Source organism: Protopterus annectens, chromosome 3.part0, assembly GCF_019279795.1.
Source record: "Protopterus annectens isolate FY-2018-M chromosome 3.part0, PAN1.0, whole genome shotgun sequence".
Classification (NCBI taxonomy): Eukaryota; Metazoa; Chordata; order Ceratodontiformes; family Protopteridae; genus Protopterus; species Protopterus annectens.
Window position 1 is genome coordinate 1,164,275,589 of NC_056731.1, and position 13,378 is coordinate 1,164,288,966.

General features: G+C 38.7%; 1 protein-coding gene across 1 annotated transcript in view; it reads left to right on the forward strand.

The window, feature by feature from the left end:
- RIPK2 (receptor interacting serine/threonine kinase 2) overlaps positions 1-13,378 on the forward strand; it is a 1,193,837-nt gene that overhangs the window by 986,888 nt on the left and 193,571 nt on the right. Inside the window, exon 8 of the mRNA XM_044065388.1 lies at positions 1,241-1,339. Coding sequence (XP_043921323.1) covers positions 1,241-1,339 — 99 coding nt within the window. The remainder of the gene's footprint in view (positions 1-1,240; positions 1,340-13,378) is intronic.

A 13,378-nucleotide genomic window follows, 5' to 3' on the forward strand; every position in this document is an offset into this window, starting at 1 on the left:
GAAAGCTTGTGCAAAATTGATTTCCTGAAGCTTCTGGCACATTTTTTTTAACTTAACGTTTTAAAATCCTACTCACCTCTCCCTCCCTTGTGACACTAATCAGTCTAACTCAGTCCTGAAATCACAACCAGCACTATAGAAGGCACCCACTTTTGCCCCAGGATGTTTACTGCAATTGTGGTTTTCCATTGCGTAGGTGTTCAGTCATAGGAAATGAATGGCATCTGAGTCTTGCAGCTATTTGCACCTTGCCAGTACCCTGTCTCAGACAGTACCTCCATTTTTGAGGAGGGCTACACTATGATAGCATGTGGAGTTTGGCATATCCTTCACCATAATTGTTTGTGACATTGGCATATTGATTTCTCCGCATCAAAGGACCTGCTGGTATAGTGACAAGGTGTGTGTTTAATTTCTAGTGATCCTGCTCAGAAAGAGTTTAGTGTGTGGGAAGGTTAGCCTTAGTAGGAAGTACTCAGTGCCCAGGAGCAGCTGCACCTTCCAGTGAGAAAAATATTTGTGCCCTGAATGTGCTAACACTTTGCCTTATGTTGGCGACCTGAATTGCAATAAGTCTAATCATTCCCTTTTCAATATCAGCACTCTGTTCACTCTAAATCCTGGACTCATTACTATTAACTATATACTGAACCCAGGGCCATGGTCTTTAATTCATCAGTTGTCTTCTAGTATGTACTTACCATCAGTTCTCATAGCATTAATATTCTACATTACTTTAAATACCCTGCACTTTGGCCTCACCTTCTCATTCTGCCTTCATGTTGATAATGTCCATGTCATGACATGACACAGTTTACAGTGTTTTCAATATTTTATTACCCAAAGTCAAATGTGTATTGTGGTAATGGAGTTCTGAGCCCTCAAACGTGAATATTCTCTTTTCATTAACATTTCTGTATTAGGTGCTATTTGAGATCTTGTCGTTGTTTAATATACCTTCATAGTCATAGAAGGTAACGTTGTTTGTTCTGAAATTTGTATGTGAACTCTGACATCCCTTGTGTGAAATTAAGAAACACTTTCTACCACTCTAGTTCTGCTAGTGTACTGACCTCCTTTCTTTCCATGAAAGCTAGACTATGGTTCATTTAGAATTAGACTTATTGCATAGTTTATATTTAAACAGATCATTGCATTCGTATTTCCTATCACAAAATATTGTGCAGTATACTTTGCAAGAGGGACTATATAAAATTAGATTATTTTCCTTCCTCCTTAGACGAGCATTAACAGAGGTACTAATGTCGCTTCATCACCTGAAAGAGAATCAGGGGCAGAACTAAAGACTCTCAACACACCTGCAAATCCATCATCACCAGTAAGTTATATATAAAGCAAAAGTGTAGCATGCACTACATCATTTTAATGAATATTTTTATATTTCAGCCATTTAGTATTTGTACATTTTCCACCAGAAGTCTGTCATTTTAAGTAATAGATCCTTTGAAAACAGAAGTTGACCTTGCATGCAGTGACCAAAGTCCTAGTGCGTTCTATGTTTATAGAGTGTTTTTCTGCCTGCCTTTTGCAGAGGCTTTCCTACCTCTACCAGTAAAAGACTTATTCAATCTTTGGCCTGTTTTGCTGTGATGATATATTTTGTGGGAAAAGATTTTCTGTGTTGCTGTTACAATTCCTGGGAGACATAGTTTCTGCCCTTTATGTAGTGGTGTGCTGTTTTTGTATAAGAATAGAACTGTCATTCACTTGTGGACCTGGGACCAATTCAGGAAAATTCTGCATAGTATACAAAACTATATTTGTGTGGTTCACAGACATGCTTGGCATATTGATGATTTAAAATCAAGGATCGCTCAGGTAGCTTTTGCGCATTATGCAGTACATGTAAAGTACATGTATGGAAATGAGTAACTAATACAGATGTGGTAGTTTGGAAGTGGTACTCATCCAAAGTGCTATGCTTTAAAATGCGAGTATGAGTTGGTGCAATACATAGAAAATTATCAGTGTTTAGTGCAGGAAATGTTAGCTATTGCAGCACAATGGGTTCACTTAAACCAGGTTTGTATAATGTAAGCAATGCAATGACCTATGCAGAACAGAAGAGCACATTGTGTGTCTGCAGTGACATCCATGCATGACTTGAATAAAATAGTAGATCATGGTTTGATGCCAGGTTAACGATGATATATTGTACAGCATCTGCAGTGTATGTTGACCACATATAGTACCACAAAGAGTGTTTGACTGTTCCATATCCCAGGACACAAAGGTTAGTGCTGACTTAATCATTTAGTCTACAGGACTTTGCAAGTGCAACAAGGGGCACACAGGGGTGTCCCATTGAGTTGCCTTGAGGATACTGGACAAGTTCCTTAATGTGCTAATTCAGTCTGTATCTAGTTTCCAAGGACAGAAGAGAGGATAGAGACAACCATACAAGGCACATAGGATGTTGGCCTCATCCCTTCATTTCTGCACATATCGCAGTTAAGGTACCACTTGGTCTCATTCATGATTTGATGGCAACACAAAAACTACAGTACCTTCAACTACTGTGTGGTTTGTAGAGTAAGATGGTATCACAACCAAAGCATTTGTTCAGTATACTGGTAGTGTGCAGAATGTCAGCATTTAGCACATGTGACCTCTATTGCTGCTTCCAGCAGGGAGATTTCCAGAGGTACATCTTATAAGCATAATGTCTAATAATGTGTGTATGCCTGAAGTGTAGGTAGACCTTTTGAGATGCTTTGTTTTGCAGATGATACAATATACCCCTTTGAGTCATGCCTGGTGACACAGTTGTGATATCGTTTAGCCATAGCAGAACGTCAGTAAGTTCATTTAATCTTGGTGGCAGGCCACAGCTGCTGTGTACATTATGCATTTTGTGGTGGTCAAGTCCATTATGGTATGTAAAGAAAGTACATTGGGCTTAGATGACATTTGCATGCTTAGTGCCTTGTACATCTGTACTGAAAATATTTTGTAAAGTCATACCTGGCCAGTAGTTCAGGGTCATAGCTGGAAGGGCAGTATATTCGCATCCAGTTCAGTACTGATATGCAGTCATGCTTATTCCCATCGTGGTATGCTGTGGTACAAGGATGCAATCACTGCAGGTATGTTCTCCTCAGAAAAATCTGAAGCCACAGCCACTGGTGTCACAGTAACCTATATCTCTGTGCCCCTCACCTGGGAGGAGTGTGCTGCCATGCTGTGCATTTGCTGATCCATTCGCAAAGTACCCACACTGTCAGTGGCTGGTAGCAAGATACAAGTAGCATAGTCACCCCTTTAATTACTACCTTAGTATCCGAGTCCTGAGTGCTGTAAGTCATAGCAGCATCTCCAGCTCATTGATTTCTTGTGAAAGAATATCATCATCAGTAGTCATTGAGAAGATGGTGGCTTATTGAGCAGTACACTTGAGCTCTCCTAGTGTAAAAACTTAGAATTTGTTTAGAAAACCAGTAAAAGTTCATTCATTTACTTGCTAGCAGACTCACTGACCTGATGTCAAAAAAAAGGGAAAAACAAGAAAAAGCTAACTGGAAAAGGAGAAGAAAAAGCATGGATAGAAGAATTTCATAGTTGATAGTTACGAAGCAGACTTTTTTGCAACATCAGTGCAGGAGATGGCTTCCAGTAAACTAGAAGAAATGATAGACCAAACTTGCTGTTAAATATTTAAAATAAGTGTGGTTTTGGAGTAATATGCAATAAATGAAAACTGGTTGAAAAAAATCGAAGTAGTACTAAGTAAAGAATCTGATGAACTGTCAAGTTTAAAGAAATCAGAAATAAAAATTGAGGGAGAGAAAGACAGAGACTGAGACATTATATGGAGAAATGTTTCAGAAAATAATAGATCTAGAAGAAAAAAGCAGTAGGTGTTTTGCCATATCAGAAGTTGGAGGAAGTGGGCTGTATTAATTTATGAAGGTACAGATAAGTAACTGTACTGGTGCTCCACAATACAGTTTGGTGATTGTGATTGCACATCACATCTGTGCTCCAAAGTCAACCTACAAAAAGCACCCAAGACCCACATTAATTGCAATGTAGTCATACCAACAGAAGGAGATGCTTCTGACAAAACGGAAAAAATGAAAGGTTCTGACCATTGATAATGCCCAGGTGTTTGTAGAAAATAACTGCTCACTTTATACTAGACAAATGAGGAGTAAGATTACTTCAGTCTTTGAGAGTTGTTGTGAGGCTGAAGTGAGATTCAAACTGCTTTAACCAGCTGTTTTCATAATATTCTCCAGATGGGTTGAACATGTAAATGGAGGCATATCAGGCTTTGGAAGAGATAAAAAAAAAGAAAAAAAAGTCCAGTCAGCAGAAATTATCTCATGATGGTAAAGAGGTCACTGCTTCTAAATGCTGTACAGTTAAGGGGGTGTAAGGGAGACTGTGTTATTGAAGCCCCTTCCCATGGTTCAAAAGAATTTTCTTGAGCAGCAGAGTGAAACTCAGGGTCTGGTCAGAAGAATTATAAGAAGTTTGGATTTACACCAAATAGCTGTATTGGAAAAATACAAAGCACAGAAAGAAGACGAATAACTACCCAAGAAAAGCTGCAAATTGAACTAAAATGTATTATAGTGAAAAAGTGTGGATTGTGGAAAAGACAAACAATAAAGTAAACCTTGGCAAATAATAGGTGAACTGTGGAAATCACCCCTGCTGTGTGTTGTTCATGTCAGACTGGCAGGGAGATTATAACAAGTGAATCTTACTTTGTTATACTTGCCTTTGAATTAACTGAATGGAGAAAAGAAGTAACTGTAAGTAAAATAGTTTTTCAATTTCTAAATATACTTTCTGCTAAATACTTTTTAATATTTATGTAAACATTAATTTAATAGTAGGAAGTATATTTCTAAATGTAAAGGTAAAGGCATAAGTTTAGTAATTTGTGGTATGTAGATTGAAGTAACTGTGTTAACTGACTTGAATACCAACAGGAAATCACTTGCTGCAGGAGATTAGACTGTAACAACGTATGAGGTTGTATGCATATAAAAAGAGGTTGTGGTTGTTTTACTTGTATGTATACAACTGTTAGAGAAATGGAGTAAGGAATATGGAGTTAAGTCAAGGGTACTGTTTATGTTCAAAATTCATGCTGCCTCAATGGCATTTTGGGTTCTGTGCCTGTACAAACCATGCTGGCAGCTTTTTAGAGCTCAGAGTCCCCTCCTCTAACTCTCTGTGATAAGGGATTGGCTAAGCTCCTCCCATCAGGGGAAACCTAACAGTTGTCACAGAAAGTCCGTTATTATTCAGTCTTTTGCTACCATTTGTAAGGGTCACACAGTTGAATCTCTGCTGCATCTTGCACATTGGTGGATTACAGCTTCCAGACTCAGACAAGATCCCTGTAACTTCCCTTCCTCTTTATTATTGTATAGTTTTGATTTCTTTCTGTTTTATTAAATATAATGTGTATGTGTGTTCACTTTTTATTCTAATATTCTTGCCATTTGCTACTGCTGTTAATTCCTTTGTAAATGCTAACTTATTATTGTATTGTTTGCATACTTAACACTGTTTTATGCAGTTATGGAGCTTTTATAAAGTGTTTTATGCATGACTTGTACTGGAATGCTAAAGTTCGGTGGTGTCAGTTGAACACTAGGGACTGTCTTGTGCATGTAGGCCAAGTGGCCTGTTGTTTCTGCTGTTTATTTGCTTCAAGTTGAATTTCTGACTGGAAAACATTGCATTTTTCCATTTTTTCTTGATTTTTATATTTACTTGTGATTTGACACTTATATAGCTGTCTTTTATTTTTAACTTGCAGTTTTACCAAAGATTATTGTATTTGTATTTTCTGTGGAGATTTTTCTTTTTTAATTTCTGACAAGGCAGTCTGTAAAAAAATGCTTATTTTTGTTGCTTTAACTTGTTTCTATTGTATTTAAGGGCATATATTTGATTTTTTTGTCACTATTTGAACAAATTAATTTTATTTGGTATTATGGCTGTGCGTGCTGTTTACTACACTATTAAGATTGTAGAACAAAGTTTAGCACACTTTAAACATTTTCTGCTGTATTTTATGCAGTTTAGCTCTGTTTGCTGTGTGATAACATAGTTTATATTTTCTATTATTGCTGCCCTTCATCAGCTGGTGTTTTTCCTCTGACTTGACGAATCCTGATACAGCTACCCCCAATCAAATACAGTTACACTTAAAAAAAAAAAAAAAAAAAAAACTTTGTAAAAACTTGTTGCCTTACTCCAACTCTCAGACCATTTTCCTTTCCCCCCATCACCCTCTGGTGCGAGTCCACAGCACTTCATGATACGGGGATCAGACACATTCTACAGGGCCATTCCAGTACCTGGTTCAGGTATGGGAGGACCAAACACAATAGGTGCAAGAAAGGTCCAGGGTAAGAGTCCCCTTATGGCCATAATACTTGGTCCCCAGATATTTTGTCCTCCTGTGTAGCTGATGGCAAGAAGAAACAGAAACTTCATCACATGACAGGCAGTCAAGTTATTATCATGTATAGGTCTGAAGTGGTTTAATTCTGGAGTCCATGCTCCTATTCAGAATGACTATGGGGCAACATTCTCTAGAGATTGGTCTAGCACAGCAGATTTTAATGAGGACTGTGATGCAGATAGTAGTGAACACTCTGAGTCCATCCAATCTGATTTTTTGGAAGGTGAACAGGTTCAAAATCCCAAGCAAGTATGATGCTAGCAAGATTTAGAGATCCATCTGACTGGAAGTAAACTGGAGCTGTTATATTTTATATTGTATTACATTAGATTAGATTAGATATATGAGATTCCAAATACTTCTGCTGTTCCTCCTCTGTTACCACCCTTAGAAGATGTCTGTAAAACTACATATAAATTCCCCTTGTCAAGTGAATAAGTTCCTGAAAAGACTATGAGAAAATGCAAGGTATACTCGTATCTTGTATCTCTCTTTGCTTCTTTGTCAGCTGACCCAGCTGCGGTTTCTCCAGCTGCCAACTCTAATGAGAGTCTTGCCTTCTTCTAACCCAAATAAAATTTGGCAACTGGTTAGAATCTAAGGGGAAAAAAATTGTCGGAGTCTAGTAATTTAGTCTTTAGAATTTTAAATGATCAGGGTTGTTGCTGAAAATTATTTTGTAGTATGCTTACAGTCTGGATGATCTTGCCATTTCTTCACCTACTAAACAGAAGTATATATGAATGAAATTGTGTTTAATATGACTCAGGTTTTGAAACATGCTTTGAGGAGTGTTTTGGAAGGTGCGGACACTATTTCTAGAAATGCAGCTGTTTCTGTTATACCGAGAACGTATTTGTGGTTACATCACCAAAACTTTTCTGAGAATTAAAAAAAACAGATTTTGAATGCTCCTTTAGGTTCTGAATTTGTGTTTGTCCCTCCTGCTACCCAGATTCTCCGATAATAAGATTATAGAAGTAAATTGATGCATGGGGTAGCTAGAATGTTCCATATTCCTAGGTTCTCTCCCAACAGGCAGGACAAACAACAATCACAGCTTAAAAAGAGTCAGGGTACCAAGAGGAAGTGGCAGGAAGATAATGCTTCCAAACCAAAGAAAAGAGGTTCCTTTCCCAAAAAAAGATTATTCCCCTACTAAGGAATGATTATGCCAAGACTGGTAGCATCCCTTCCCTCCCATCTGTCCCTCCACCCTTTCCTCTTTCCCCTTCTCCCAGGTTTTAAATCAACCCAGCAGATTGGCAGATGACTATACCCTTTCTTTTGGACCAGTTTCATGCTGACTGTATATTTGAAGAATCCTTATCATCACATGACAATTGCTTCCAACTTCAATTTGAATCTACAAATGTCCTGTCTCACATCCTCACAAAGATTTGTTTCCCTGGGTTGTAAGTTGGACAGAGAAAAAATATGGCATTACCACTAGAAGACAGACTGTTCAGAACATTTTCAGTGATTTCTCTCTTCAAGAACCTGTCCCCTTAAGAAAGTTTCTCAAAATTCTACCAGTGCTGGATTTTGTGAAATGAGAGAGTGATTGAGGGATTAGATGCCCTTCTATCCAGACTCCAGTTCATTTAGTCCAGACGGACTTCTCAGATTTTGCAGTAGTGACAGTGTCCATGGGAGTTCAAGTGCAAGGCCAATGGGGTCCTTAGGACATGTCAAAGAAATGTTAGTAATGATTCATACTGTAAAAGGTTTTTTACAACTTGTGGTCTTCAGGTCCGAGTTTATTGGTCACATGCAACACCCCACAGTCATGTGGCTCCTGAACAAACAGGAAGGTACAAAAAAATACCGTCTTTGTCAGGTGGCATTGATGGCCTGTGAGCTAGCCTTATAGCATTCTCTGATGCTTCAAGCCTCACACATCCTGTTAGAGCAAAACCTAGTGGCAGACAGATTAAGCAGAGTCATGTCAGACACTTAATAGTGGAAACTCAGGACAGAAGTCTACTTCACTTTGGTCCAGATGTGGGGAACACTTCAAATGATCCAGTTCACCTCCATTCAAAACATACATTTGGAATAATTCTATTCAAGACATCCTTAGAGCCATGCTTGGAGGACAAAAGCATTCTCATTCCCTTGGAAGAGAATGTTTCTTTATGAATTTCTACCCTTTCCTACGATACCCAAGGTACTTCTGAAGATTCAGAAAGTATTACCAAAGCTCATTTTGGTGATCCCCTTTTGGCGTAGGCAAAGCTGTTTCTCCTTTTAATGGAATTGGCCAAGAGCAATTACCGCAGGCTTCCTCACACTCTGGACATACTCAAACAGTTCAAAGGTGACTGGTACAGCCTAGCTTAGAGCAATTGCAACTGACAGCCTGGATGATTCTATCTTTTATATCTTTTAGACCCTTGTTCCATTAGGATGTGCAACAAAGGAGGCAATAAAACATGCAACTAAAAAAATCTTGTGTTTACAAGTGGAATTTCTAAGTGGTGCCTAACTGAAATCAAAGGGCCTGGCATGGTGTTTTTCCCTCTGGTTTTGAAATATTTGTGTGAGCTATCCAGTAGTGTTGTTTTATCTTGCGTGTCTGTCAAGATGCATCTTTTGGCCATCTCATCTTGTCTTCTCTCTTAATCCCATCTTTCGTCTCTTTGTGGTCATTTGAGATCCACTCAAAATTAAATCTCTCCTTCTTGGGATCTCAACTTTGTTCTTGAAAAATAGACCTCATCTCCTTTTGAACCTGCCTTTCAGGCTGATTTGAAGTTCACCACTTGGAGAAATGTTTTGCTTATTGCGCTGACATCGGCAAGGGGTGTCACTGAACTGCAAGCTCTCAGTGTAGGCTAGCCTTATGAGAGTTTCCACAAAGACAGGGTTGATTTACACACTAATCTTTCTTTTATGCTAAATGTTGGTTCTGAATTTATCCTGAATCAAGCCATCAGTCTTTCAGTTTTCTTTCTGGAACCTAAAATCAAGGCACAGGAAGGGACAGGAGGTGGAGATGTATCAATCTACAAAATAAGCACACCTCAACACTGGTCAAATGATGTGACATACTTGAGCTGCTCCATGTCCAACTAACTAACCTTTAGGCAAAGCCCTATACTATAATCTGAAGCTCAAGCCAACACAAAGGGACTCTGGTTAACCAAATTTGCGGATGACTGCAAATTGGGAGCTGTTATTGATTCTCAAGCTAATGTAGACATCCTACAAAAAGGCCTCACGGAGACCAACGACTGGTGACAAAACTATGGCCTTAGGCTCAATGCTAAAAAGTGCATCATCATTCCCTTCAGGAAAAACCCGGTGCCCACAAATTACCATATCAGCGGTAACCCACTTAACTCCGAAGGTGTGATAAGAGGTCTAGGGACACAGGTAGATCGCAATCTCTCCTTCGACAACCATGTTGCCACTCTCGTTAGAAAGTCATTCTACTGGGCACATCTCATTACAAAAGTTTCACATAAAGGAAGAAAGAAGTCATAATCCCTCTCTACTTGTCCCTCATTAGACCCATTATTATAGAATGCAATGCCCCATTTGGCATGTACCTCACTAGACACCTCCAACAACAGGAGAGGCCACAAAAGTTCCTCACAAAGAGGATCTTAGGACTCAAACACATGCCTTATACAGAAAGACTCAAAAAACTGCAGCTTTATCCATGTCATATCGCCTACTTAGAGGTGATCTATGCTTGACATACAAAGCCATGTCTGACCCAGTATTGCTAGACATGCTTCATCTGGAAAAGTCCCTCCATGCCACACGCTCCAAAGACCTCAACCTCATCACCACATTAAACAGAACCTGCTGGAAAGATAGGTTCCTAACCCAGAGACTCTCCATACTCTTGAATAAACTCCTCATTCACGTCAAGCAGAGCACCTCACTAGCCCTCTTCAAGAAAAATCTTGACTAGTGGATGAGTAATAGGAAATTCACCCCGGGGATCACTTCAATAGCCTTGCTCGATAGGGGCACAAGGAATTAACATCTGGCAGCCAGATGACTGGGAATATTCTTGGGCTAGGCTTGCATTGGCCGTTAGCCTAGTACAAACCTATGAACCTATATCCTTGCTAGCTATAGGTCTCTGTCTATGACCCAGAATAACGACCCAGGATAACTGTACCATATACTTGAAAGGGGTCTATATTAGATTATCAAAGTTTCAGAACTTAGAACACCATATGGTCGACACCATATGATCGAAGTACTGAAATTTCGAAAATCTAAAAAAAAAAAAAAAAAAGTAATTGCTTTAAGCAGGGGGCAAGCTCCCCTGTACCCCCTCACCCCGCTACTTAAATATACCAACTCCGAGATCGCACTTTAACAGAGTATGGTGAGGAAAGGGAAGATTTCCCTTTCCTACACTGTAGCTCGATCTCGGAGTTGGTATATTTAAGCAGCGGAGTGGTGTGGGGGGTGCAGGGGGGCTTGCCCCCCTGCTTAAACACGTTTAATTTACTTTCCTTTGTTTTTGTTTTTTTTTTTTTTGTTTTTTTAAATTTCGAAGTTTCAGTACTTCGATCATATGATGTCGACCATATGGTGTTCGAAGTTCTGAAACTTCAATAATCTAATATAGACCCATTTGAAAGTACTGGAGTCGCTCACAGTTCAGCCCAACACCATATTCATGGGTATTGATTTCAACTATCCCACCATAAAGTGGGATGCATACACAACCACTAACATGCTGGCTCAAAAATTCCTGAGTGATGTCATTAGAAACACCCTGGAGCAGCTAGTCTGCACACCTGCTAGGGGTGCAAATATCCTGGTCTGTTACTCACAAATATGAGGGAATGTTGCATCCCCCCCCCTTGTGTAATGTCCTGACTGGTCAGATCAGATCCCAAAGTGGTAACCCTTAAAATAACTATAAAGGCTGAACTCCCAGCAAACCCCAGAATCTTTAAGAACTTTTCCAAGGCCAAGTGCCTTCTATTAAGTAAGGGCATATCTAAATTCCAACCCTCCAACAAACGCAGAGAATATGGTGACCTATGAGGAGGTGTTTACAGAAACTCTGTATACGCAGGCAAATAATTGCATAGAAGCAGTAGAAGCAAACTGAAATAAACTTAGAATAAATTCCAAAAACAAGCCCTCTTGATGGACCCCCAGTATAAATAATTTGTGCAACAAAAGAAAGAAAATCCTGCCCATAACTAGGGTGGTCTATGCTCAAAAGACAAAAAAGTCCCTCAGTCTCAACAAGCAACTCAGCGGACTAACCAAGTCCACCAAAGACAACTTTGAGCAAAAATAGCCTTCCAGGCTAAGGATAATCATAAGACATTTTTCAGTTATATATACAGTCTTAAAGGGAACACCCAACAGTGTGCTGAACTTGAGCTTTCTATAGAGAGAAATTAGAGGAAAGCAAATACTTGCACAAGAAAAGCTGTCAGAAGCTTGAAATAAAAATTTGTGTTTGTTAATACAACAGATTTATGAAAAACATTATATAGACCAAGAAACTTTGGGCCGTTTGGAAAAAGAAACAACTTAGAAAGTGCAAAAATATAAAGAACAAAACGTGGAGATTTTTGAAAGATATAAAAACAAAATATGAACATGGAAGAGAAACAGAGATCTGATATGGTACAATATTTACACAAAGGAGAAAGCCAAATTAATCAATATAAAAAAGCAGCCCCAAAGATATTCGATGGGAAATGTAGGCAAAGGCATCCAATATGGAAAATTTCACAGTACAAAAAATAAGATCACAAAGAGCGAACGTAGAACAGAAGATTAGTAAAGTAGAACTTAACAAAAAAAAATAGAAGTTGATGTTATGCAATACTTGCAAAGTGAAGGATTTAGTGTAGAAAATCTTAACACAGGTTATATCAGAGCATGATGGAACAACGAGTCTCCCAAGTAAGGAGAAACAGGAGAGCAGGAGACATCTGAAGAAGAAATGTAGACATGAGAAAGAAAGAGAGATTTAGTATGGTGCAATATTTATGCAAAGGAGAAAGCAAAACTAATCGGTACAAAAAGAGCAGCGCCAAAGATATTTGAAGAGAAATACAGGCAAGGGCATCCTGATAGTGAAAATTTAACAATACAAAAATAAGAAACAAAGAAGAAAAGTAGAAAAGAGGATTAGTAATGGAAGAGTTAAAGAAATAGAAACTGAGGTCATGGATTACTTGCAAAGTGAAGGATTTAGTGTAGAAAAACTAACTCTGATAACATCACAGCAGGATAGAACAAAGGATTCCCAAACTAAGGAGAAACCACTGGAGCCGGAAACATCTGATCAGTTGCCATATGAAGGTACTTTGGAGCCTTCCATATTAAACCAGTACAAAAGTTCAACTGGAGTTGCACAGCAAGGGAAGGAACAGGAAACTGTGGCAACTTTGACACAGTCAGTGTTGTGAAGGATAGGCCGGTGAGTTCTTATACAACAGAGCAACGGATGACGCAGGATGAAACTGAAGAGAATGTGGCACAGGAAGTTGCTCTGGAATTTTCTGTAGAAGGCCCACTGGAAATGGAGAACAAAGAATGTGCCCTTAGATTAGAAGAAATTTATCTAAGAGAAGAGTTGCTTGATTTAATAGAGATGGACAGAAATATTAAGATCAGTGAAAGAAATGGACTACAAAAAGTCAATAAAACCCAAAAAGAAGTTTGATAAAACAAATGAACATAGTAATTAAGACTGTTCATATAAATTCATGTGAAATAACAGAAGTAAATAGGATATATTATTATGCAGCTAAATTAATAACATATAGTCTTGCCACAAAAACACAGGGCAGTAAGGGAAAGAAAGGGGAGAAATTAAATACCATCATGGAAGTATCAAATAGAGAAAACTATGAAGCAATTAAGACAAGAAGTGTCACTGTCAGAAGAGTATAGAAGAGGGAACGGATCAACAAAAATACTCGG